This window comes from Ascaphus truei, chromosome 9, assembly GCF_040206685.1.
Source record: "Ascaphus truei isolate aAscTru1 chromosome 9, aAscTru1.hap1, whole genome shotgun sequence".
Taxonomy (NCBI): Eukaryota; Metazoa; Chordata; class Amphibia; order Anura; family Ascaphidae; genus Ascaphus; species Ascaphus truei.
The window spans coordinates 17,908,494-17,934,508 of record NC_134491.1 but is presented as its reverse complement, the minus strand read 5'-3'; the positions used below and the strand labels follow the sequence as shown (position 1 = coordinate 17,934,508).

General features: G+C 40.9%; 1 protein-coding gene across 1 annotated transcript; it reads left to right on the top strand.

Annotated features, from left to right (window-relative positions):
* The first annotated feature begins 14,056 nt into the window (after nt 1–14,056).
* ZFP36L1 (ZFP36 ring finger protein like 1) lies at nt 14,057–18,783 on the top strand. Its single transcript, XM_075613502.1, has 2 exons — nt 14,057–14,352; nt 16,138–18,783. Exons 1-2 carry the CDS (start codon nt 14,296–14,298, stop codon nt 17,107–17,109), a joined length of 1,029 nt encoding a protein of 342 aa, XP_075469617.1. The 5' UTR covers nt 14,057–14,295; the 3' UTR covers nt 17,110–18,783.
* Nucleotides 18,784–26,015: the final 7,232 nt, after the last annotated feature.

Sequence of the window (26,015 nt, the reverse complement as noted above, 5' to 3'; positions counted from 1 at the left end):
ACAACACACACCACTGAGAAATGCTCAAAGAACTAGATTGGTCAACACTAGAGTCTAGGCGCAAAGTTCACATTTCCTGTCTTGCCTTTAAATTCTTCATGGGCAAGCTACCCAGCTACCTGAACAAGCTCCTCACCCCTACCACTTGCAGCACTTATCACCTGAGATCAGACTCCAAAAGACTATTCATGGTCCCAAGGCTCAACAAAGTATCCGGACGTTCCTCCTTCTCGTTCCGTGCACCCCAAAACTGGAACAACCTACCAGAGACTCTCACATCCACCACCAGTTTAAGTTCTTTCAAATCTAAGGCCTTGGCCATGTTTGGCGCTTGCTCGCTCTCGCTTGCTGCCGCTCGCTCTACCTGGAGCTTTTTGCTGTCCTTACAGAGGAGACAGCAAGCGCTTGGGAGGCGGGTATCACTGTGTGTGTTGGTAGCTGTCAGTGTGTGTGTCACTGGGGAACGTGTGTGTGTGTGTGTGTGTGTGTGTGTGTGTGTGTGTGTGTGTGTGTGTGTGTGTGTGTGTGTGTGTGTGTGTGTGTGTGTGTGTGTGTGTGTGTGTGTGTGTGTGTGTGTGTGTGTGTGTGTGTGTGTATTATATAATATTTTAAAAATTAAAAAAAAAAGACATGTTGTGAGAATAAATTATTTATTAACATTGTGCAACTTTGATAAATATATTCACGCGCACACACACGCGCACACACGCATACACATACACACACACACACACACACACATGCACACACATATACATACACACACACACACACACGCGCACACACGCATACACATACACACACACACACACATGCATATACACACACACACACACACACACACATGCATACACATACACACACACACACACACACACACGCACACGCACACGCACACGCACAAAGGCACACACACACACACACATGCATACACAAAGGCACACACACACACATGCATACACAAAGGCACACACACACAAAGGCACACACACATGCATACACAAAGGCACACACACACACACATGCATACACACACACACACGCACGCACACACACACACACAATGCACACACACATGCATATACATACACACACATACACACACACACACATACACACACACACACACACACACACGAGACATGGATCGGGGTAGAAGGGGGACAGACCGTCAGGGGGCGGGCGCGTCACTGGCCGGGGGCGGGCCAGTGACATCACGGAGCTGGTTCGCCTTCATTGGGCGAACCGCTCACGTGACCGGCCTGTCTCGCCGGCAAGCGGGGGAATTTTAAATTCCCCCAAGACCTGCGCTTCCGCAAGCGCGCGGAAGCGCAGGTGAGCCCCTACTAAAGCCGCTCTAATTGCGGCTGTAGGGGCTCAGTGCTGAGCGGGAGCGCGCCTCAGCGCGCTTCCGCCAGCAAGCAGGTAACATGTCCGGGGCCTATGGCTGTCTCACATTTTAACCTGGTCTGTAACTGTTTCATACGCTCATAATATATATTTTCTTTAACTGTGCACGCAATGTCTTGTATATAATGGATACCCTGTTCATTTATGTAACCGTACTTGTAACCATGTATTATTTGTTTTACTCTGTGCCCAGGACATACTTGAAAACGAGAGGTAACTCTCAATGTATTACTTCCTGGTAAAATATTTTATAATAAATATTAATAAATAATAAATTTTATTAATGCTCCCTAAAATTCACAAAGAGGGTAACCCTGGGCGCCCTATTATCTCTGGATCTGGCACACTTACCGAGAATATTTCTGGCTGGGTGGAGGGCATTCTAAAACCACTTGTCAGGAACACACCCAGCTATATCCAGGATACCACCGACCTGCTAAACAAACTGAATGCCATTGGCCCCCTCCCAACAGGAACACTACTAGCAACTATGGATGTAGAGTCACTTTATACAAACATCCCCCACGAGGATGGGATTTCAGCCTGCAGATACTTTCTGGGACCGCAGGAGCCACTCACAGAGACAGTGACTAAATGCATCGAATTTATTCTGACCCATAACTACTTCACATTTGGAAATGACACATACCTCCAGACAACCGGGACCGCTATGGGTACTCGGATAGCGCCGCAGTATGCCAATCTGTTCTGCGCAAAACTGGAAAGTGACTTTCTTTCCACCTGTCACTTGAAACCCCTTACATACCTTCGCTACATCGATGACATCCTCCTGATTTGGACCTCTGGTGAACAGGACCTCCTACAGTTCTATGACAACTTCAATACGTTCCACCCGACCATCAACCTCAAACTCACCCATTCCCCGGATGAAGTACATTTCCTAGACACCACCATTACTATAAAGAACAACCAACTACAGACTTCTGTATACCGCAAACCTACAGACAGAGCCAGCTATTTGAGGGTCAACAGCTTCCACCCGACACACACCAAACATGCAACCATCTACAGTCAAGCCATACGATACAACCGGATATGCTCCGACACAGCAGACAGAGACCAGCGGATTAAAGCCTTGAGATCAGACTTTATAAACCATGGATATAACCACAGAATTGTAGATCAGCAAATTCACAAAGCCACCAGAATACCAAGAAGTGATCTCCTTGAATACAAACAGAAGGAGACAAGCGACAGGGTACCTTTGGTGGTCACATATAACCCACACCTAGGAGCCCTACGCAAGATCACCAGGAAACTACAACCCATCCTCCAGGAAGATACAAGACTGCAAAAGGTCTTCCCTGAAGCACCCTTATTATCATACAGACAACCCCATAATCTCAAGAATATTATGGTGAGGAGTAAAGTATTCAGTAGTACCACTGAATGCGGGACAAAACCATGCCAGGACCCAAGATGCAAAACCTGCGCAATGCTCTACACAGCGGACACAATACAAATACCACACAGGAATCGGGAATACAAAATCAGAGGAAGGTTCACCTGTTCTTCCAGCAATGTCGTGTACCTTATCATGTGCATGAAATGCCCAGGGGGCTGCTACTACATAGGTGAGACAGGGCAGGGGCTAAACAAGAGAATGAACCTGCACCGCCACAGCATCACACGCGGAGCAAGAGACAGTCCTGTTGGCGAACATTTCTCTGACTCTGGCCATAAGATGAACGATCTGAGGGTTGCCATACTCAAAGGTAATCTTAAAACACCGAAAGAGAGACGGTTGCATGAATACAAATTTATGCAACTCTTCGGGACACTTAGCAGTGGCCTAAACAGAGATCGAAATTTTATGAGTCATTACTGACACAAGTGAACTCTCTTCCCATGAGCGCTATAGGCCATGTCTGTACATACTGTGCTATATGTATGCACACACAGCTGTCTCTCACACACACTTATACTCCTGTTTTTCCATCCCTATACACCAATAGGGACCACATAGTATCCACACACACTTTTAGTTGTGCTACTTACTCTCACATTTCCACACCCACCCACACCATTTATAGCCACTCCCACTCCACACACACCTTTTGTAAAGCACTGTATATTCTGTGGGCTCTCCATTCATTTTTATTCACACTGATACACATACACACTCTTTCATCACTTGCTTTCAGGAACCTTTTGACACCTCTAGCCATAAAACACATCCACACCGGGGAAAGGAACAGCACAGATAACATTCCAATAGACACTGTTTATAGTATAGCTTTTGCTTGCGTCATTCATTGTAACATCGCTGGAAGAAGAGATCAGTGTATCTCGAAAGCTCGCACAAATAAAAGCATTTCGTTAGCCACAGATCGGTATCATCTATTATTTTTTTGATTATATATATATATATATCGTGACAATCACATGGTTGCAGTACCGTGATTAGTATTCAAGTGAAGACAAAAAACGGATGGCTATAGCAAAGCACTCCTAAAGTAAATCACTTAAATGCACACCATAAAAAATATATATAACATTTAATAAGAATCATTAACACATAAGTTACCCAGATAGATAATAAAAATCCCACTTGTGAGCCCCTTCACATGTCTTAGACAGGTCTGCACCCCTGCCTTTCCCCATTATCTCTAAGCATACAGTGCTTTCACTGCAGCCAGGGATTCTGGGTAATTACATGCAGGTGAGCATTCGCAGGGTGTCACAGATAGAGGTCGTTTGAATAAAAAATAAGACGGGTTAAGCTGCACATAATGGAACTTAAAACAACAGTCTGTCTAAACAACACCCTTTCCTGTTTACAGGATGGGAACAGCAGGTCTTTTAGTCTTGAATCGCTCTATTTTCAGCACCATCCCCTTATTCTCCAGACACCTACCAGGGAAGTTACCGGTATTATAGGATCATCATTTTTCCCAGTTAAAAAAACGGTACTAGAGTCGCGCATGAGCATGATCGGCTCTTGTCGGCACGTTTTCCACATTTTTTAAAAGTTATCTGGAGACTCAGACACAATCCCAGAAACCGGGCCAATCCCGGGAAAAAACGGGATGTCTGGTCACCCTACGGTATTACGATCTGTTTTTTTAAAGGGGACTTAAATGTCCGTCAAATAGGAAGATACAACTGATGATGTTACGTCTTCCCTGTTGGCCTACGGAACCTGTGAGACTTGGTGGCCATTTTGTTTACCCTGACTGGAAATATAAAACCAGTACGTTTATTGGTAGGTATCCCAGGAGCCCTGGGGGCTGCAAATAATACAGTTCATCTCCCGAGGACCCCCCCCCCCCCCCCCCGTTTCCAAGCTGCAAAATGTGGGGTAAAAAATATGAGCAGCTTAAATTGCTGCTTTCAAAGGGGAAATCCCCCCCTCCTAACTAACCTCCATTTTTATTACAGGGTTGGAAGCCGGGGACCCCCCAGAGCTGATCCGCACTAATTCCATCTCTGGGAAACCCCCCAGTTCCGAGGTTACTGGTAAAGTTAACGGTATTACTTTCTGGTTTTTAAAGGGGATTTACATGAACATCCAATAGGACGTCACAACGCTGTAGCTCCCTATTGGCCTGACATTGGGGGGCGGGGGCTGAAAAGGGTGGAGATTGGCTCAGGGGGACTCCCAGGCCCCCACCCTGTAAAAACAGAGGGGTAGAAAAAATGAGTAGGAGGAATTGTTACTCTAAATCTTGGCGTCGAATGAAGACAGTTTTTGTTTTTGATGTGGAGCGGTTACCGGCACCCCCTTCGGAGGACTGTATCTCGGAAAGCAGGGGGTCCCCGGAGCTGAAATTAATGGGGGTTCAGCTCCGAAGACCCCCTGCTTCAATCCTGTGTAAAAAAAATGGTTAAAAAAAAAATACATCGATTTGATTGCCTGTAGAGTGAGCTGAGCGTGATTTAAATTAACAACCATATTTTTATTAAATTTTTTAGGTGTTTTTATTATTTTTGACTTTTTGGCAACTTCTGCTTTTAATTCGAACTTGCTCCACCCCAACCAGAAATTGAGAAGGGATTAGTATCCATATTAATGTCGGCATTGGGCTCATATCTTAGGAATTAAATACACAGTTCAAGAATCAGTAAACAGTGGGGGGTGGGGGGGTAGGGGGAGGGGAACCTAGAGAAGTGAAACCAGACGCCCTGTTGGAAAATCTGAAGAATTCATCTTCACAAGATAAACACCCAGGGAAACGGCACTTTTACGGTAGTAGACAGCGTTATTTGAGTCGCAGCAAAAATGGCGTTTACATCCTTGACATACTACAACTGGGCAAATTTGTAGTAAAATAAAGAGACCTAAAAAAAAAAAGAAGTGGAAAAGTTATCACACCAATGGTAGAAAATCCACTAACCAAGCTTGCTGTGATAATAACAGACACTAGGTGGAGCTCAAGAGGCATGTATTTTACACCACTGTAATGCAACTATTCACATCACATGTACTATATAGCCTCTTCTGCGTGTATCACAAGTGCAAGTATATTACTGTAGCTAGGTACTGTATATTGGAGTTGCTATTAAGTGAAAGAGCTCAGTTACATAACCTCTCCTCTACCATTTTTAACCCGTTGAATGCCAGAGGGACCCATAACGTTTTTTAAATCAGAAAGTCAAGTCACGCTTGGCATTGAACAGCAGTATATATTGATATACTACTGTATATAAAAATCCTGCTAAAAGTTTGCAATGAAATCCAGTGTGGAATGGAACGGGGACAACTCACTGGTGCAGTATTCCTAGATTTTGCAAAGGCTTTTGATACTGTTGATCATGCTATCCTGCTTAACAAACTCCAGAGCTCTGGAGTTTAAACTGGTTTCATTCTTACTTATCAGGAAGATCCCAACATGTGTCCATCTCAGGCACTAACTCCAACCCCCTGGATATCACCTGTGGTGTCCCGCAAGGCTCTGTTCTGGGGCCCCTACTCTTCTCAGTGTTCATCAATGATCTTCCTACAGCTTGTAAGGAAGCCTCAATACACATGTATGCAGATGACACAATATTATATGCACACAGCCATAGCCTCTCAGACCTTGGATACGTACTTCAATCTGACTTTTTGTGACTTGAAATTTGGATTTCCCAAAACAAACTGTTTTTAAACACTGACAAGACTAACAATGGTATTTGGGACTGAGGCTAAATTTTTAAAGCTTCCAATGAAGGAGTTACAGATCAGAACCAACTCTAAGGCAGCGGCCATGTTCAGGGAGACGGTGCGGAGGCGTGCGTGCGCGTGACGTCACCCGCGTTTTAGCTGGAGCGTTTTCTGGCCAGGCTAGAAACGATGGGGAGGCGTGTCCGGGGCATGTCTGGGGCGTGGCCATGATGTCACGGAGCTGGTTCGCCCTCATTGGGGGTACGGGTAGGGACCTGTACTGAAGCTGTGCGCAAGCGGGGAGACTATAGAGCCTGTTACACATGCGTTATTTACATCAGGTATGCACGTATATGATGATTGCAGTACAGTACATGCATCAATAAGTGGCAAAAAGGGAGTGCTTCACTTTAAGTACATTTTCGCTTTACATACATGCTCTGGAGCCATTGCGTACGTTAATGCGGGGTATGCCTGTACACTTTCCATAAGATGCATTGCCAACAATTTAAAATTGCAGTCCAACGTAAAACCAAAAATAATTAATAATAGTTACATGTTTAGAGGGTTAAATGCTGTTGGTCAGGGATCGTTGTTAGCTGACTATATTATTGCATTTTAAGTACAATATCCTCTGTTCTCTTTGGTATGTTGACATGGAGGGAGTGTGCATAAATCAAACAAGTTAGATAACAATCCCCACCCATGCTGCAAGTGAAGACTTTCAGAAGCGATTTTACATTATTGTCTAAATGTATTTTTTTTTTTTAATGATAGGTTTTATTATTTAACCTATTTCTGGAATTAGTTCAGTTTAGAACCAAATGGGACAGCACTTTTAAAAAGGACTACATATGGAATATCAAATATAGGGAAGAGTTGTGTCTCAGCGGAAGAGAATGTCTGGGCCAAACAACTTACAATCTAATATATTGTCAAAGTAACAGTGAATTACATGATAGGAGTTGAACAAAAACATTTTCATTATATATAAAAGCATAGTGGGGATTGTACCCAAGCACACAATGTATCTAATCTTCTGTAAGGCATCAAATAAGACGTCCCTGAGATGAAACAACTGAAGATTTATTTCTAAACGCCAGGTGGACACTCAGTCTTGTTTTGATCAGGTGCTCATTCATTTAAGGAAGCTGCACAGGACACGTTGTGTAACCACATGTTACCCATGCCTGCAACTTGAGGGGTCAGCTCTCTGGCATGCAAGCAGTTAAGGATGTTCTCTGCCATGTCCAGCTTCTGACCTCAGTGCCATCACCTAATGCTCTCTGCACAAATTCACTAGCACACTGATTCTCCTGCAGACACAGCTATGTACACAGGCACAGATATGCACACAAAGGCAGGGATGCATAATGTTACATAGGCGTGTACACGTGCATTGGTATACACATCTGCACATGCATATGTGTACAAGATACACACGCACGCTCCCGTCCCCCGCAAATGGAAATATTACTGTGTGCTCATTTGCATGTCTTTGACAGGTCTGCAACCCCGCCTTTCACCATTATCACCCAGCGCTTCCACTGCAGCAAGGGATTCTGGGAAATTACATGCAAATGAGCACACAGTGCCACCTTTTGCTTAAAATCTATTATGACATGGACCCCTATAAGTGCATGCTTGCTGCATTGCACATCTTTTCAGCACAGCCTGGGTTAGATGCATAGCCAGTAAACCTGCCAGTAAACCTACCCACAGGCAGCGCGCGTGTGCGTGTACTCCCATGAAGGGGTTATATTGTGAAGCAGTATAAAGCTGTGCTCATGTCCTGCTTATGCTGCTGTGGCAGATAAAACCTGACTAATAGACTTGCATCTTAATCTTTGCCTTTCCAAAGAAGCTGGACCGCCCTCTCTTATTTTAGTCTTCTGCCTACTACACATTGACTCATTCAATCACCTGATCTGGGGTTATGTTACAGTCCAAACCCCACCTGTGCTGGAATTGCAATACAGAGAAAGCACTACGCCAATAAACACCTCAATATGTTAATAGTTGTTGGATTGCTGTAGGCATCTTTGTGCAAACATGTGAACAACACACATATATATACATATATATATATATATATATATATATATATATATATATATATATATATATATATATATATACACACACACATATATACATACATATATATACTATACCTACTGTTTTAGGATTGAGTCCAGCTCAGCAGCACATATATGTATGTATACCTTTATATAGCACTGTGTCAATGCAGCGCTTTACATAGACATATAACACAAAACTGGCATACGTGCGTCAAATAGGTAGGTGTAGGAAGCAGAGGATAATCTGAGCAAAAGAGCTTGCAATCTACATAGGGTGTTGGGAGATTTACAGAGACAATAAGAATATTAAATGTTCAGTCTGACCTAAGAGGGAAATAAACAGGTCAGGAATGTAGAAGCAGGCTGGGTGATTGATGCTTTTTTCCGACCATCATACATAGTTGAAAAGTTACTTTGTAAACATGGAAATCTGAAACAGAGGAGAGCTGATCTAACTGCTCACTTTGTGTGTGATATCCCATATATATAACTTGTACTCTGAACAGTGAAAAGTTGCAGCAGAAGGTATTTACCATCGAAGACACACATATATACAGTGTATATATATATATATATATATATATATACAGTGTTCGACAAACCTATACATTTGCTCGCCCCGGGCGAGTGGATTTAACCCCCGGGCGAGTAAATATTGGCCCAAGCAGCACACGTTTGGTACTAGGTGGCGAGTAGATTTTTTTGTGTGGCGAGTAGATTTTTTGGTGATTTGTCAACCACTGTATATATATATATATATTATATACACACACACATACAGGTGTGTGTGTATATATAGTATATGTATATATGTATATATATATATATATATAGACCATACGATACCGGTTGCAACACGACATCAAGGGACAGCACGCAGGTAAGTAAATCAAAAATGTTCTATATTTGATAGAAGACACAAAAACCGACGTTTCGGTCCCCCCAGTGGGACCTTTCTCAAGGTCCCACTGGGGGACCGAAACGTCGGTTTTTGTGTCTTCTATCAAATATAGAACATTTTTGATTTACTTACCTGCGTGCTGTCCCTTGATGTCGTGTTGCAACCGGTATCGTATGGTCTGTTATTGCTTTATGGGATAAGCACCAAAACTTATTTACTTGCATATGGTGTGCCGGCTGTGCATTGGATTCTATATATATATATATATATATATATATATATATATATATATATATACACACACTTCTTTCATTGGTTGGGGAGGCTTAAAAATATATATATATATATATATATATACATGAAAGCCTCCCCGATCAATGATTTATATATATAATATTAATATATAATATTCCATCGAAACGTCGGATTTTTGTGTCTGTTTCAATACATTGTTTTGCTGACTTAACTCTGAGTGCTCTCTCTCTCATCGGACATAAGAATGTATTCTCTAATAGCCCTGTACAAATATACTGTGTGTGTAATGTGTGCGTGTGTGTAATGTGTGCATGTGTACTACACATTCACACACAGGCAGGGCACCTCTGCCGATAAAACTCCCTCGTTTCTCTGTCAGTCACCACATGGATTACCAGCCTGGCCTTGCTATTAAAGAATTAAAATGTTCTAGTATAGAAGCAACAAATCTCCTCCCCCCCAGCAGAGACTAAATAACCCCCTGCAGTGCACTACATCCATTATACCCACTTGTGAGATAGCTCAAACATATACAAAGGCCAGGGGGGAGGATTGCAAATCTAGGGCAAATGGTGGCTCAGAAAAGGCTTGCAGAAGGGAAGGAGTTAAGATTTTTTTTTTAAAAGTGGGGGAGGAGCTGAAGACAATGAAGAAGAGGAAGGCCTGAGGGATATTTTAACCCCTCGGCGCCCCCCTTTTTTTAATTTTATTTTTAGAGCTGATGAAACGTCGCCGGAGTCCGGAGTCGTGCGAGCCCTTCGGAAAGTCCCTGAAAATTACGTTTTCAAAAGTTGCGATTATAAAAAAAGGGTTTAAATTACAGTGTGGGTCAGAGGGCGCAGAGCTTGTAAACATCAGCACCCACCCTCCCCGGGAGAGGAAGCAGATATGCCAGCGGTGGCCAACTCCAGGCCTCCCCGGCCACCAGCAGGTCAGATTTTCAGGATATCCCTGCTTCAGCACAGGTGGTGCAGTTGAAGACTGAGCCACCCATGCTGAAGCAGTGATATGCTGAAAACCTGACCTGTTGGTGGCCCTTGAGTACTTGAGTTGCCCGTCCCTGACATATACCCACGGACGGGTTAACCCCTTAGAGGGGCTCAGTTGAACTACATTTGTATGTATTTAGCTCTTTACATAGCGTCCCAAAGTGTACTCAGCACTTTACAAAGAGACAACACAGTACAGGGAATTGTAATACAATATGTGTAACAAAGTCAGTAGGAAAGAAAATGCGTTGCCCCTAAGAGCTTGCAGTCTATTGGGGAGGGGGGTGAGGGGGCTAGAGAACTTCCTCGAGTTCACAGGGAGTTGCCTCTAGATTTCACCCACTTCAAAGGCTGTGATGTTGCCAGCATGCACTCACGCCAATAAATATAGGAACTGTATATTTCGAAGTCTGCAGTTCCACTTCCTTGTGGAACAACAAAAAAAAAAAACAGAAAGGTTTATTTTACCAGCGCTGACTCTTTTTGATTTAAAAACGTATACTTTGCTAAAATTAGGCCAACGTACTTTGTCCCAAAAATGGTAGAATTTCTTGACCTCGGACACAGTACCACTACTTTGTGTACGGCGCGGCCTGAACCAACACCACGAGTATATGAGGCAGACGTCGGCTCTCACTGATTTGTAACACGAGCATTTCATAGACTTTAATATCACTTTTATTTTCTTCCAGATCGCCCAAATGTCACCGATTGTGGTCCCTGGACATCCCTGCCTCTCTGGGACCCACTATCCATGTTCTGCTGTTTGAGGTTTAAACTTAGTCATCTCTAGCCACTAATAACCTGTCCAGCCCTGGTTTGAAACTCTGCTCACAAAGCTGCTCCCTGGTGCTCTCCATGTAGATTTATTGCATCTGGTTTTTTTTTTGTTTTTTTATTTAATTTTTTACTCTTGTCTTGAAGACAAAGATCTCTCCCTCCCCTCCCCTCCCTCCCCTCCTACTCCCTCCCCTCCTACTCCCTCCCCCATGCATTAGGCGGAGTCCCTGTAGGGCTCTGCAGCATAATAAGGTCAGTGCAATAAATGACTGACACTCCAGTGACGTCATTGAGCTGGAGAAAGGACACCGCCTCCTCTCCATGCTTCTCTCCCCATGCACTGCAGAGAATTTCAGTTGCTTTGTGCTCCTTTGGGGGAAACACACAAGCTCTCTGGATTCATGCAAAAGAGAGTCCTAAATTCGTCACAATGCTCTGGAATTAATTACATCTTCTGCTGTGTTCCTATGAAGCTGGAATAACCTCAAGACATGGACCATTAAAAGCTAATGTACAGCTATTTCTGCATCATTTGTATGGTCTTTAATAAATAGTATTTCAACCAGTGCTATGTAATGTAACTATATATATATATATTAGAAACTAAAAGTACATGCAATATTCGTTTTGAACAGTATTCATTCACATGCATGTTGCACTGGACGCTAGATGTTTACAATCTATAAAGGGAAACATCTGAATTATGTATATGACAAATAAAAACATGGCAACATAACAAGTTTTGCTTGTAGTAAAAGTATAGTATATAGTATAACAACTGCTGCTGGATTGTAGAACTAGTGCAAAAACTCCTGTGCAAACTTTCAGGTCCCCACATGCAGATAGTAACACCCCAGCATTATTTAGACCTACTATACCCCATTCATATAGCATATGACATTCTAAATAAGTGAGTTTAGTTTGAGAGTATTGAATGATAGTAAATGTTATTTCACAGCCCCTCCCACAGCAGAAAAGTAACCTTTCACTGGAAAGCTGATGCCTGATAACATAACAAAAATAAGTTACAGGGCTTGAAAAGATCATATATCATTTTGCATAGTGCTGGAATGCAGTGTTAATAAACATATCTATTAGTACAGTACATCTCTGGCTGTTGCAAATATACATTCAGAGGATGATATTTAATATTCAAAAGGTTGATGCATAATTAAAGTGTGTGTTTGGCATAATAAGATGTGTTTGGTGTGTCCTTGTGCTAAAGACGTGCTTCTAATGAAGGTGACAATTAACATTGGAATGGAAAAAGTACTTGAACACACACACACACACACACACACACACAATGGATCAAGTGTTATGGAACAAACAGTGAAGATTTGTGATGTCCAACTTTCAGTGTACAAATGGAAAGTATAAAGTGGAGGATGATCATAAAAACACAAGTCACAAAAATACAATTTCCTGTTGCAGATGTAACCTCAATCTTTCCATTGCATGTCTCCATTTGCTGCTCATACAGTGCACACAGAGCATAGAAGAAAAATATATATATATAAATATAGCGCTTTTAACTGGTGTTCATATAATGTAGGTTTATCAAGGAGAGAAAAAAATGAGTTACTTTTAATTTCAGGGGTTAATCCCGCCAAAAAAAAGAGGGAGGGAGAGGAAGAAGGCTTAAGCAAACAGTGAAATGAAACCTGGTGTATTTGAACACACATCTGCTGCATTCACTATGCACGGTAAATCCCAATAGGATTAAAGTACATTGACAGCCCTGGAGAAATGTAGAGAGAAGAGCATGTTGGAAACTTAGCAGGGGACATGATCAGGGGGAAAAAAAGAATCATTTTTAAAATAGCCAAACCAAGTGCTTTTATAATAATAAAAAAAAACATTGAGTCATTTAGGGCTTTCTTCAAAGTTAAGAACTCACTTGCACAAATAAATTAAATATTGCACAAGGTCTTTTGACTGATCAGTTTATTTAAAACATGCCCACACCAGATTCAAATTGATCCCAGCTGGAAAGCATTGCAGAAATGCTGAAATCTTTACTTTGCTCAGCAAATCCACAGAAAAAGAAAAAGTTTCTCCCCCCTCTCTTTCTTGTGCATGTGGTGCCTTTTTTTTGTTGTTGCAACTTGATAAAGCAGTGAAAAAAAAGCATGTAGTTTGTATAATGAGTCACATCTCAAATATGTGTGCAATAGGGATATCAACGCTTTTGCAAAAAACTTAAAAACTAGCTTTTTTTTTTTTAATAAATGTGGCAAAAATAGTTGCACTGCTTAAAAACTCCATGTGCTGTTTAAACATGAAGGATCTTCTAAGAAGAAAGCAATCCCCCCTTTAAAAATAAGTTCTTTCGTTTTATAGTAGTTTTTCTCTTCTTTCTGTCCCTCTCCTTCCTTTTGAAAGTTTTATAAGTCTGAGCACATGGGAGGGAAATTAAATCTTCTTGTCAATCAACTTTTTTTTTTTTTTTCTTCTCTCTCTCTCTCCCCTTTCCCCACCCACTTGATCCTCTTTTTTTTTAACTTCCTTATTTAAATGAGTTAAAACTCCACCCATCTGAGAGGCAGAAACTTTATAAGACTAGCAAGTTGCTGAAAGAAGAATCAGAGGGATTTATACAAGAAGGGCAAAAAAAACAAAACAAAAAAAAAGGAAAGAATAAGGAACATTACAATACACACAAATATTTTCTCTGAATGAAGGAGACTGGAGCCTTTACTTGCAAGACACTGACTTTATTTTTTTTAATTTTTTTTAACTTATTGCAAGAGGTTGATCTGAAGTCTGAAGATGTCTACAGCTCTGATGTCCCCTTCTATTTTCGACTTAAGTGATGTATTATGCAAGGTAAATGCAACATAACATGCATGACTTATACTTGGGGGGGAGAATGGGGTTTTAAGTTGTGCAGTTTGTGTGCATAGGGGAGATCTCTAGGGGTTTCATCCTAAATGTTTCTATGACAGACACAAACTATTTCCTCCTTTAAAACTGCAAAACAACATCATTAAACAAGTGAGAGATCTTTGTGATGTTGGATGCATAGTTTTGTAATGCTAACTTTAATAACTTGTAAGGTTGCTGCTTCATGCTGGGTAAATGCATTATTTTTCCTACTTGAAAGCCAGACTTTTTTTGCTGTGAAGACCTGCAGATCTGGTATTAGTTTTTTTACTTCTATTTCATGCACTCCTGCTGGAACTGCAACTTTTTCCCCTCCTGTAACTTTGCGTTAGAAGAACTGTCAATGCTTTGCAAAGTAAGGGTGTCACTGGGAATGCATTGCACACTGATCATTTTAATTGGTTATGGCAAATTTATTTTTAATTCTATATCCACATTAATCTCTAGCCCCCTCAATTTCTGTGTGTATATATGTGTATATATATATATATATATATATATATATATATATATATATATATATATATATATATATATATATATATATATATGACACACACACTATTTGCACTTGCACCACGACATCCCCTTTATAATGTTAGAAAAGCTGGCTCTACATTTTAGAAAGCGTGGCCAGTGTAAGTGCAAGTTTTCTATTTGCAGAAAGTACACTTTTGTACAAGTATTAAAGTTGCTGAAGGAAAAGTTCAGGAATCCACATTGTACAGTATGTATATATTCCCCTTGCATATCTAGTTACAGCCCTGCTTTTACATTTCTTTGTTCTAAATAAGTGTGTGGCAACTATGCAGAAGTATATACAGTACTGTACTGCTGTAAGTTTGCCCAAGGCAGTTGCTGCATTTCTATTTAACAGAAAATCTCTTTACATCTTAAATGCAGTTGCTATGAGTTATTAAATACCTGTACAAACTTGCTTTTAACTCTATTAAGTGTATAATTTTAAAATGCAGTTCACACTATGTTTGTAAAGTTTTATGCTTTCGTGTATCCACAAACAACTATTGGGGTTTTTTCCCCCCCTATGGTTGAAAAACATCTTATAATTGCTTATGAATAATATACTGTCTTTTACTAAACAACCAGGTGCATGTTTTTGTGATTTTATACATAACAGTGGCACTAGTGTAATAATCCATTCCAGGTTTTCTTTAATGCATAAGCTTTTGTTTGTGAAGGAATTCTCTCAAGTTCTCTTCATTGTAGGGGGAGTAAGCACTCCTCTCTCCCCTCCTCCCCCCCCCCCCCCCCCCAAGTAACCAAGTTTATTATTTTGTATTTGTAATAGTTCTACAAACAGATCCACATTTTGGTACTATTCACATTTGTGTTTTTAGTCGATTTAAAAAAACAAAAACAAAAAACGTGTGTGTATATTTATAATTGGGGGCGCCCATCGCTTCTAAAAGCACCATGCAGTGTTAAAAAGGTTTGACTGTGTTTCAATACTGTACAGGAATGCATTATTCTTTTGAACAGAAGTATACAGCTTGGACTTTAAATCCATGGTTATGCTGTGAGAGTGGAATACAGGGATTTTGTTTTTAATGAGGGATGTCTGTTCAAAACAAGATGTTGGTTCTTTATTTTGACTACTGAATGTCCATTACTGTATTTGACTGTCCTTGTCTTGCACAAGGTTGTGATGTTGTTGTTTGCACTAGTATTGTGTAGCTGCTTACACACTTTTCACATGTTTATCCACAGAGCAACAAAATGTTGAACTACAACAACAATATAATCAACCCAACAACTACAAACATCTCTCTGATGGACAGAAAAGCAGTGGGGACTCCATCCATGGTGGGCTTTTCCAGGAGGCATTCTGTTACATTGCCTAACTCCAAGTTCAATCAGAACCAGTTCCTCAACAGCCTCAAGATGGAACCCTCTACTGCCATGGGTAACAAAGAGAACAAATTCCGAGACCGTTCCTTCTCAGAGAATGGGGAGAGGCTACTCCAAAAGCCTGGGGGGCAGGTGAACTCCAGTCGCTACAAGACAGAGCTGTGCCGCCCTTTTGAGGAGAACGGTTCCTGCAAGTATGGCGACAAGTGCCAGTTTGCCCATGGGATCCATGAGCTGCGAAGCCTGACTAGGCACCCCAAGTACAAGACAGAGCTGTGTCGCACTTTCCATACGATTGGGTTTTGTCCTTATGGACCAAGGTGCCACTTCATCCACAACGCAGAAGAGCGGCGCTTGGTGTCAGGACGGGACCAAGCACTGTTCTCCCTCTCTTCCTCTAAGATGGAGAGACCCAGGCTCCAACATAGCTTTAGTTTCGCTGGCTTCCCTACTACCAACGGTCTGCTGGACAGCCCAACCTCAATCACCCCTCCACCCATTCTTAGCACTGAAGACCTGATGAACTCTCCAACCTTGCCTGACTGTGCCAGCAACCCTTTCACCTTCTCCAGCCAGGAGCTGGCCAGCTTGTTTGCTCCAACCATGGGAATGCCTCTGAGCAACTCCAATGCTCCTGGCTCTCCCACTACCTTTCTCTTTCGACCCATGTCTGAGTCCCCTCATATGTTTGAATCTGCCCCGAGCCCTCAAGATTCCCTCTCTGACCAAGAAGGCTACCTGAGCAGCTCCAGCAGTGGTTCAGACTCCCCTATCCTTGACACCACTAAACGTCTTCCCATCTTCAGCAGACTTTCTATCTCTGATGATTAAACTAAGGGCCCACTGTCTTCTCCCCACCTTCCCATCATAATGTTAAGCTGAACTGATCTCAAGAAAAGGGGACAGAAGTTGACACCAATATCGGTCCACTTGCCTACAGTTGTCTCTTTGGCTCAACCCTTGAAAGTGCCAAATAACCACAACGACAATACAGTTTACAAGAATGAATAGTGCCTTTTTATCTTCCCACTGTGACTGTTCTACTGTATCTCCTAGAGGGCATCGCTGGTCACCATAATTTCTGAGCATTGCATAGAGACGTACACCAATAGGCAACAACTCCCTCTAGTGGCACCTCAAATATCAACATTCTTCCATAATCATTCCCAATGTGCTTATTTTTCTCCTTGCCATGTGTTAGGTATCTGCTGGTCAAATGGCACAAGGACAATGTTCACATCCAACTTTTTTTTTTTGCCTAGAAGCGTTTTTTCGCCCGTACAAGTCAAGAATGGATTTAAGATTGTGACCTAGTGGAACTGGAATGGAGTTGCATGAAGCCAGATGGACTATGAAAAAGACTTTCGATTTTGGTGCTACAAGTTCCCTTCCAAACATGAGATCTTTTGTGTTAACGTATTCATTCCATGAGAAAAGAATTTAAAATGTAAACATTAGATTGTCATAGCTTTAATGGTTTGCTCTAGAGTCCTTCTCATATTTTTTTTTTTTTTTTTTAAGGCTTTTCATTAGAGCTCTCACGTCAATTTATTTTTACTTTTTTTTTTTTTTTTTTTTCTGGGTTTTTAATTTTGTATAACTTTCAAAAAAAAATTGGAGAGCAACATTTTTGCTTGTCACTGCACAACAATATAAAAAAAAGCTTATTTAACTTATCAAAAAAAACGTATTTATTGCCGAACATTATGCTTTTTTTTTTTGTTTTGTTTTTTTTTTGTTTGTTTCATATTTATCAGGATGATAAATCCATAGAATATATTCTTTTATGTTTAAATTATGGTCTTCCATATTAATCTTAAGATTGTGAAGCCTTTTTTTTTTTTTATTATTTTAATGGTTATTTTTTTCTCTTTTTCCACAGTTTAATATATTATACTACAATGACATTTTGTTTTGTAACTTTACACTTTTTTTTTTGTTTATTTTACAAAATGAAAATTTAATTTAAAAAAAAAAAAATGCAAAAACGGTGTTGCATTATTTATTTTAGACCGTGTTTTCCCCCTCCTTTTTGTTAGACTGCAAATTGAGTTTAATCTGGTTACTGCCTTACGTGTGTGTGTGTGTGTGTATGTATGTATGTATGTATGTGTATATATTTCTCCCCTAAGCCCTTTAGTTTTACAGCTGGGCTATAGAAGCGGTAGGCATGTTGTACTGTAAAACAGTACATTTAATATTTGGCCTGTTTTTGTATTGCTTTGGGGAGGGCTAAGAATGAAACCTTAGTGTGCCTGTTTTTGAAGACATTCCAAACAGCCGCATATTGTCTCTTGGTTCCAATATCTGCGTTTTCCTTGTTGAAGTGAATGATGGGACTGGCACTAAAAATAAAAATCAAATGAATGTATTTTTTTTCCTTTTTTCTTGTTACTGTTCACTATTTTTGTGTGCAAATTTATTAAAAAGGAGAAGAAGAAAAAAGCTTTTTGTAACGACTGTTTGCAGTTTAAATCAATAAACCCCAAGTTTGTTTTTTTTTTAAAAAAACATTGATTTTGAGTTTTTTTGTGGGGGGGGGGGGGTAGAGGGTTTGGTGCTCCTTAAGCTATTCTGGGGAGGGGTGAACTTGCCCAATAACTGTTTTCTGTATACTTTAAATATCAGGGGCCATCAGCAACATTATAATAAGATTTGGGGTGGTGAGGGAGTTCACCCTTATAAAACCTTCACAGCTACTTATCACGGTTGGCTTGTCTTGCAATTGATGATGAGTTTGAGTATAATAGAAATAAGCCACTGCTTATTAAATGTGGTTACTACAGACATGTAAAAGATGCACCGTAGTTTGAGACATTTTGAAAACCTAGTTTTTACATACATTTCTCTAAAATAATTTAACTGGTTTCGTGGTGTAAATTGAGGTCTCCCGGTACAGCAGCGCCTATATAGGAATTTCTAAAGTACATACAGGTTTGCTAAAGCTCTTTAAACCTTGTTTTCAGGTTTAACACAATTCTGTACATTTCAGGAAAATATATAAACTATCGCACTTTGACCACTGGGTGTCTAACTAATTAGTGTACAAATTACAGTCTCAATTTCTGAACACTGCAACATGGTCCAGTTTACTCCTTAGAGATCGCTCCCACTTTGTAAAACATTTGCAGCTATTCCGAAGTCCAGGAATCAGAATCTGCGGACATCACAAACATGCCTATTTAAGACTGGGAGGGCCTACTTTTACCATTGGGTCATTACCCAGAATCCTTAGCTGCAGGTTGGCTGCTGTGTGACAAGGGTGTTAATGAAGGAAGTTTGGGGACATGGGGAAGATATTTAAATACACTTCTGCTTTTTTTTTTCGTTTAGCAACAAAAACTTTTACAATAAAGCTGGACGTTGGCACGAAAATAAGAATTGGCTTTAAAGCACCAATCTTGCCTAACATTTAGTAGGATGGGCTGAAATAAGAGCATTTCCACTCCCAACAACTTCTCTTGTTGGTGATATCACCATATATTGGCTTTGCAAATTTAGGCCTGTAGACCAAGCTATAATGGGCATAATATTACATGTCACAGAATACATTGTATTTACTGAAAGAAGTAAAGTATTATATCCAACTGGAAGTTAAAAGCAACGTTCTCAGGGCTGAATTATACAATTTTAAAGCATTTTTTTTTTTTTTTTAAATGAGCATTCTCGACAAGGGGTAGGCAGGTTACGGCCTAAATACATTTCACCAGCCCCTTTTGGAATGATTCGCGGAATCTTCTGGGTAATGTCTGGGAGAGGTGCACAGAGCGTTGCATCTACCCCAAGAATGAGGCCTCCAGACTTCTCTATCTCTTCTCTCTCAACTCCCCCCTCTTCCCCCCCCCCCCCAAATGAGGGAGTGGACCACCACGACACCAGAGTCTGCACAGCTGCATGGAGGACTTCCCAGAATCCTCGCTTCTTCAGTAGCGCTGGTCACTCCCGACAGCTTCCAAGCCGACTGTGTGCTACCTGGTGAGATGGAGAAAATAGTCTTGAACGGAGTAATCAGTCACTGCTGCAATAGAGGGGACGCTTGCCTGATTTTCCTTCTTTAGTAACATTTGGGTATTATTGAATTTTATTTACATAATTAAGTCTTATGGTCCATTAAATATCAGGTTGCTCAAGCCAGGGGTGCTCACCTCCAGTCCTCTCTCCCCCCCTGCCCAACAGGTCGGGGTTTCAGGATATCCGTTATTCGATCTTACTACTGCTTGTGTGAATATTTACTATAACACAACAGTGTACACAAACCAAACACTTTGGTTAAAAAATAATTTTTTTTTAAAGGTTTATTAATAATAGTCATTGTTGAACAATAATATTGTTTAAATATTTTATTAAAAATGTGTATTCCTGTATGAGATGCTGAAATTTTCAGTAGTGATATTCCAGTTTTCACTGTTTATTTTCAGCTCGGTGACCACTAGTTCCCGAGATGCTGGTATTTAAATCCTCTGCTTCACGCGGGCATCATAGCTCGTCGGATGACAATGCTGCTTCCTATTGGCCCACGTGACGCTGGCGGTGATTTACAACGCCATTTTCTTCCCCTTGGAGAACTGAAACACCCTGCTATTACCAATAAGAACCTCTGGAAGCATGGGGTTCCTGGAAATTAAAGAAATATGTTTCAGTGCCCGGGGACCCCCTGCTTCCCCACCTGGTAAAACAAAATAGTCAGAGGGGTGGAGTTTAAAAAAAAAGAAGCAAAAAACGTCTTTATCTGCTTTGGAAATGTCACCTCCGAATGCTGACAGACTTTCACCAAAAATAGTAAATATAAAAAAGCACTATCTACAAGGTCTACAACCTTGTATTTCCCCTTTATCGCTTAGCGAACAATGCTTCCACTGCAGCCAAGGATTCTGGGTAATGCCATGCAAATGAGCACTGTGTATCACTACTAAAAATAGAAAAGTGAACTGGGTTGCACAATACGGAAGGCAATGATTTAACAATCCCAGTACAAACAATGTCACATTATTGGTAATTATGCAATCCCGTCTTTTTTTCCAGGCAGGAGATCTGGATACAAAATGGAAGAAATGCAGTACTTTTTACCCCTATGCAGACGTCAGCCCTCACTGCCTCCTCCAGGCATTGGATGGAGATTGGAACCCAGCTGGATTTGATTGATTGGAAAAATGATCGGCAGATAATAATTATTATTATATGACATATACACACAGATTAGAAGTGGTGATAAAAGTATTTACACTTATGTCCAAACATAGGTAAATGGTCAATTGAATATGTCAAGTTTAAGGGAGGTTAAAATCAGGGGTGGGGAGAGCCCACCACCCAAGACTATCAAAGAAAAAAGTCCTGTCTGATGTTATTGAATGTATTGCTTTGATACATTGAGTGCAGTTTTGCAGCCTAGAAACGGTGATACATACTGTATCTTCCACTGACATCAATGGAGTCCCACAGCTAAAAATGCTGTGATTTCACATTACAGTTTAATTTTTGGGTCCAGATCCCCCATTTATGGTCCGTGGAGGTCCAAATCTTTGTAACTTCATATATTATCTGATTTAGAGTACGCCATTTTCACTCATTTGGGCCTTTTGACCACAGGCTTCTTTGCTATCCTAAATCAGCCCAGTCAATCAAAAAAGAAGCAAGCAAAACATTTGAAATCTTATGGGGTTTTTTAATCAGTTCTGTAGTATTAGATAATAATGTTTTTTTGTTTTTATTCAACACTTAATGTAATTTTTAATGAGTTTTAAAGCATCCTTTGGTTTCTATAGAAGGTTTAGCCCACCTCCTCAGTAGTGCAAGATCTTTCTTGTTTGGGATAATTTGTTAGCAATGGTCCCAGCAGTTTGAGCTAGAAACTGTAACTATAGATAATCTTATCTCAGTAACATCAGGATACATTGTAGCTGCAGAGTTGCACTGATTGAAGCAACCATTATGTTAGGCAAACAATCAGGATTTTGGCATTTATAATAGGAGCACCAAACGATTGCCAGCTTTGGTAAGACTGTAGAATTATCACATGCTTTACATATACAGATATTAACAAAAGAAAATAAAAAATGTGGGGAAGTAGTATTGCTTCTTTAAGACAGAAGTCGCTTAGAAGAGGAAGTGGTTGAACTGTGCAGCGCCGGCAACAAGAGACTATCGCCCTCCAACGCCATTCAAGATATTTACCAGTGAAGAGAAAATAAGCCAAGGTGTAAAACCGTGATGTTAGTCTCGCAGGTCAGTGTTATCAGTTTCTAATGTCGGCCTCAGTCTCTGATTCTTAAATCTCAACATTATTTTCCACTCCTTTTAAAATGGAACATCAGCAGGTCGAAATGTGCATATGTTTCCTGTCGGAACTATTCAAAATAAACTCGAGAAGAAAAACGACAGAGGCATACGGTATGTTTGTTCTCCGTGTGATAGTAATAGGGGGTCCAGACTACCACTCCTTACTGTATACAGGCATACCCTGGTTTAAGGACATTCACTTTTAAGTACACTCGCGAGTAAGGACATATCGCCCAATAGGCAAACGGCAGCTCACGCATGCGCCCGTCAGCACGTCCTGAACAGCAATACCGGCTCCCTACCTGTACCGAAGCTGTGCGCAAGCGGGGAGACTATAGAGCCTGTTACACATGCGTTATTTACATCAGTTATGCACGTATATAACGATTGCAGTACAGTACATGCATCGATTAGTGGGGCAAAGGCAGTGCTTCACTTTAAGTACATTTTCGCTTTACATACATGCTCCGGTCACATTGCGTACGTTAATGCAGGGTATGCCTGTATCAACGCCCAGGGTGTCACTGTTTTATTTATTTTCACACCCACAATACCACAACTTTTTGTATTTACAAACTAACCCTATCTCTTTCTTTCTTTTATAGACATTTTAGTGGTGAAAAAAAAGCAGAAAGAGTTTTTTGTTAATAAATGCAGATCTTTTTTTAAATGCGGCAAAGAAACACTACTTATTTTTATATTTTGAAGCTAATTTTTCGCAGTTAGCCCTGGACACAAGCAAAAGACCCGATGTTCCCTGAATGTTAGAAGGGTCATTAGTGTTCTGACACTTGCAATGTCTCCTGAATGTCAGAACCAGAGGTGGGTTGTAGGTCCATACCGTCCCGGGCTATTCCCTGGAGGGAGGCCCTCCACCTGCAGCGTCGTGGCATCATTTGACGTCGCGTCACCATGACAACGCGACTGCAGGAGATGCTGCAGCTATAAATAATGTGTACTATAAATAATGTATACTATAAATAATGAAAAAAGTGTAAAAATGTTAAAGTTATCTATATTACGACAATAATTGCATTAGCTTTAGGTAATGCACATGAGTATGCGTCAGTGACGCAGGCGTTGATAACGAGCGGTAACGTTTGCCCAGTGCGCATGTGCGTTAACTAACAGGCGTTTTTTTTGCATATCATTAGCCTTGAGGATTACCCGTTAAACTGAGGAAAAATAACGGAGGTTACATACTTCGGTAGTGCAAATTTAACGGACTTCTGAGGCTCTACCTCTGTGATCCTACGTTAAAAACACTGAGAAAGGCCACGTTTTATTACGCTGAAACCGGGAACAATATGGGGATTGCTTTCTCTTTCCTAGAATTCCCTTTGTTGCTCAATTTCACATCCTCCAAGAGGAGGCTGAACACCCCCCACCCGCCTACACTGCCCTATAAACACAGCGGGGGGGGGGGGGGGGTTCTGGCATCACCACACTTCCTAGCCTAATTAGCCTAAAAATTTCATCTATTTCTTGTAATTTGTCATTGTGCTTTCTGTAATTAGACTTCTGCTCCGAGGTTTGAAAATGTAAAAACAAAATGTAAAAACGAAAAACATGCTGTTATAAACACAGCTTTTAGACAGAGGCTGGGATGAGATATGGCTTTGCATCTCATCCCAGCCTCTGTCTAAAAGCTGTGTTTATAACAGCATGCATTGGCTTGAGGATTTGCTTGTGTAATACGAGCTTGAGACAAAAAGTGGCACTGAGTGCTCATTTGCATGTCATTTCCCAGAGTCCCTTGCTGCAGTGGAAGCGCTGTATGCTGGGCGATAATGGGGAAAGACAAGGTTGCAGACCTGTCTAAGACATGCAAATGAACATACAGTAATATTTACAGTTGCTATATATATATTATATATATATATATATATATATATAAAGTGGTCGACAAATCACCAAAAAATCTACTCGCCACACAAAAAAATCCACTCGCTACCTAGTACCAAACGTGTGCTTCTTGGGCCAATAGGAGCTCGCCACGATGTTAAATCCACTCGCCCGGGGCGAGCAAATGTATAGGATTGTCGAACACTGTATATATATATATATATATATATATAAATATATATATATATATATATATATATATATAAAATAAAAAACGAATAGACGATACCGTTCTGTGGCTAACAAAATCTTCTATTTGTGCGAGCTTTGGAGATACACTGGTTTCGTTAGCCACAGAACGATATCGTCTATTCGTTTTTGATTATTAAGCTCGGCTAACACGATACAGATACCTCTACATTTACATGATATATATATATTTATTTAATTTTAAAGAATATCACTTGTGAGCACATTTACATGTCCTAGACAGGTCTGCAACTCTGCCTTTCAACCATTATCACCTAGCATACAGTGCTTCCACTGCAGCAAGGGATTCTGGGAAATGACAATGTGTCACCTTTTGCCTGAAAAGCCTTTTACATGGAGCCATATATAGAGAGAGAACGAGAGAATGAGAATATTAACGTAACCGGAAGCGACACCGCCAGACGTCCTATTGGAGCAGACTTCAGCGTTGCGGAGTGGTGAGATTGCAACTCTTATACACTACCCAACAAAGGGCCATAGGTCAGACAAAGGGAAGCATTCTACAGTAATGTTTCTAGCATAAGGAGATTTATAAGGTAATTATCGTTAGGCATTAGGATAAACAATATAATCCCCAAACGGGAGGACCATGCAATACATATACTGTACAATACATGTGGACATAAACACTTTCCATAAGACGTTGCGCAGTTGTGTACCTGTATATCTCCCTGTTACCACCCGACCGCCTGGGTATAAGGGCCTTTGTAAAGGTGCCAGTACACCATTGGAGCTCTTAGTCAGTGTATTGCCATAGCAGGCCTGTAGTTCGCAAATGCTTTGGAACGCTTTACTAGGCTCTGACTGAGGATCCCCCCTGTTGCTATGTGTGCCTTCTGTAGTGTGGCTGTAGATGGCTGCTCCATTTTGACTCCTCTCCTGGTGTTTACCTGTGTTCACCTCACCCAGCGTGTGTTGAAACGTGCGGCTCACTGGCAGGCTCCCGATCAGCCCTGTGATCCCTCAGGGTGCTGCAGCTCTGCCCCTGCATGACCCTGAGTCCAATGTCATTGACTGAGGCCCTGTCCATCACAAGTCACATCCTGAGCACACAAGAGAAGGGGCAGTGTATGTGTGACAGCTGTATGCACTTACAAAGAAGGGGGTTATATCTAGATATATTTGTATGTATTCGGTAGGCATAGAGAGAGATCCCACCATTTGACCAGTTTTTTACTCTCTGTCAGTATATACTTAAGTACCAAGCAATCTTTCTAGTTGGGTTAAGTGTTTTCCCAACCTTATCTGATGGTGGGTATTATATATATGTAGCCATGCATAATAATGGTCTGCAGACATCTTCCCTGTTGGCAGTAATTCCTGGTAAGTACAGGCCTGCCAGCAGT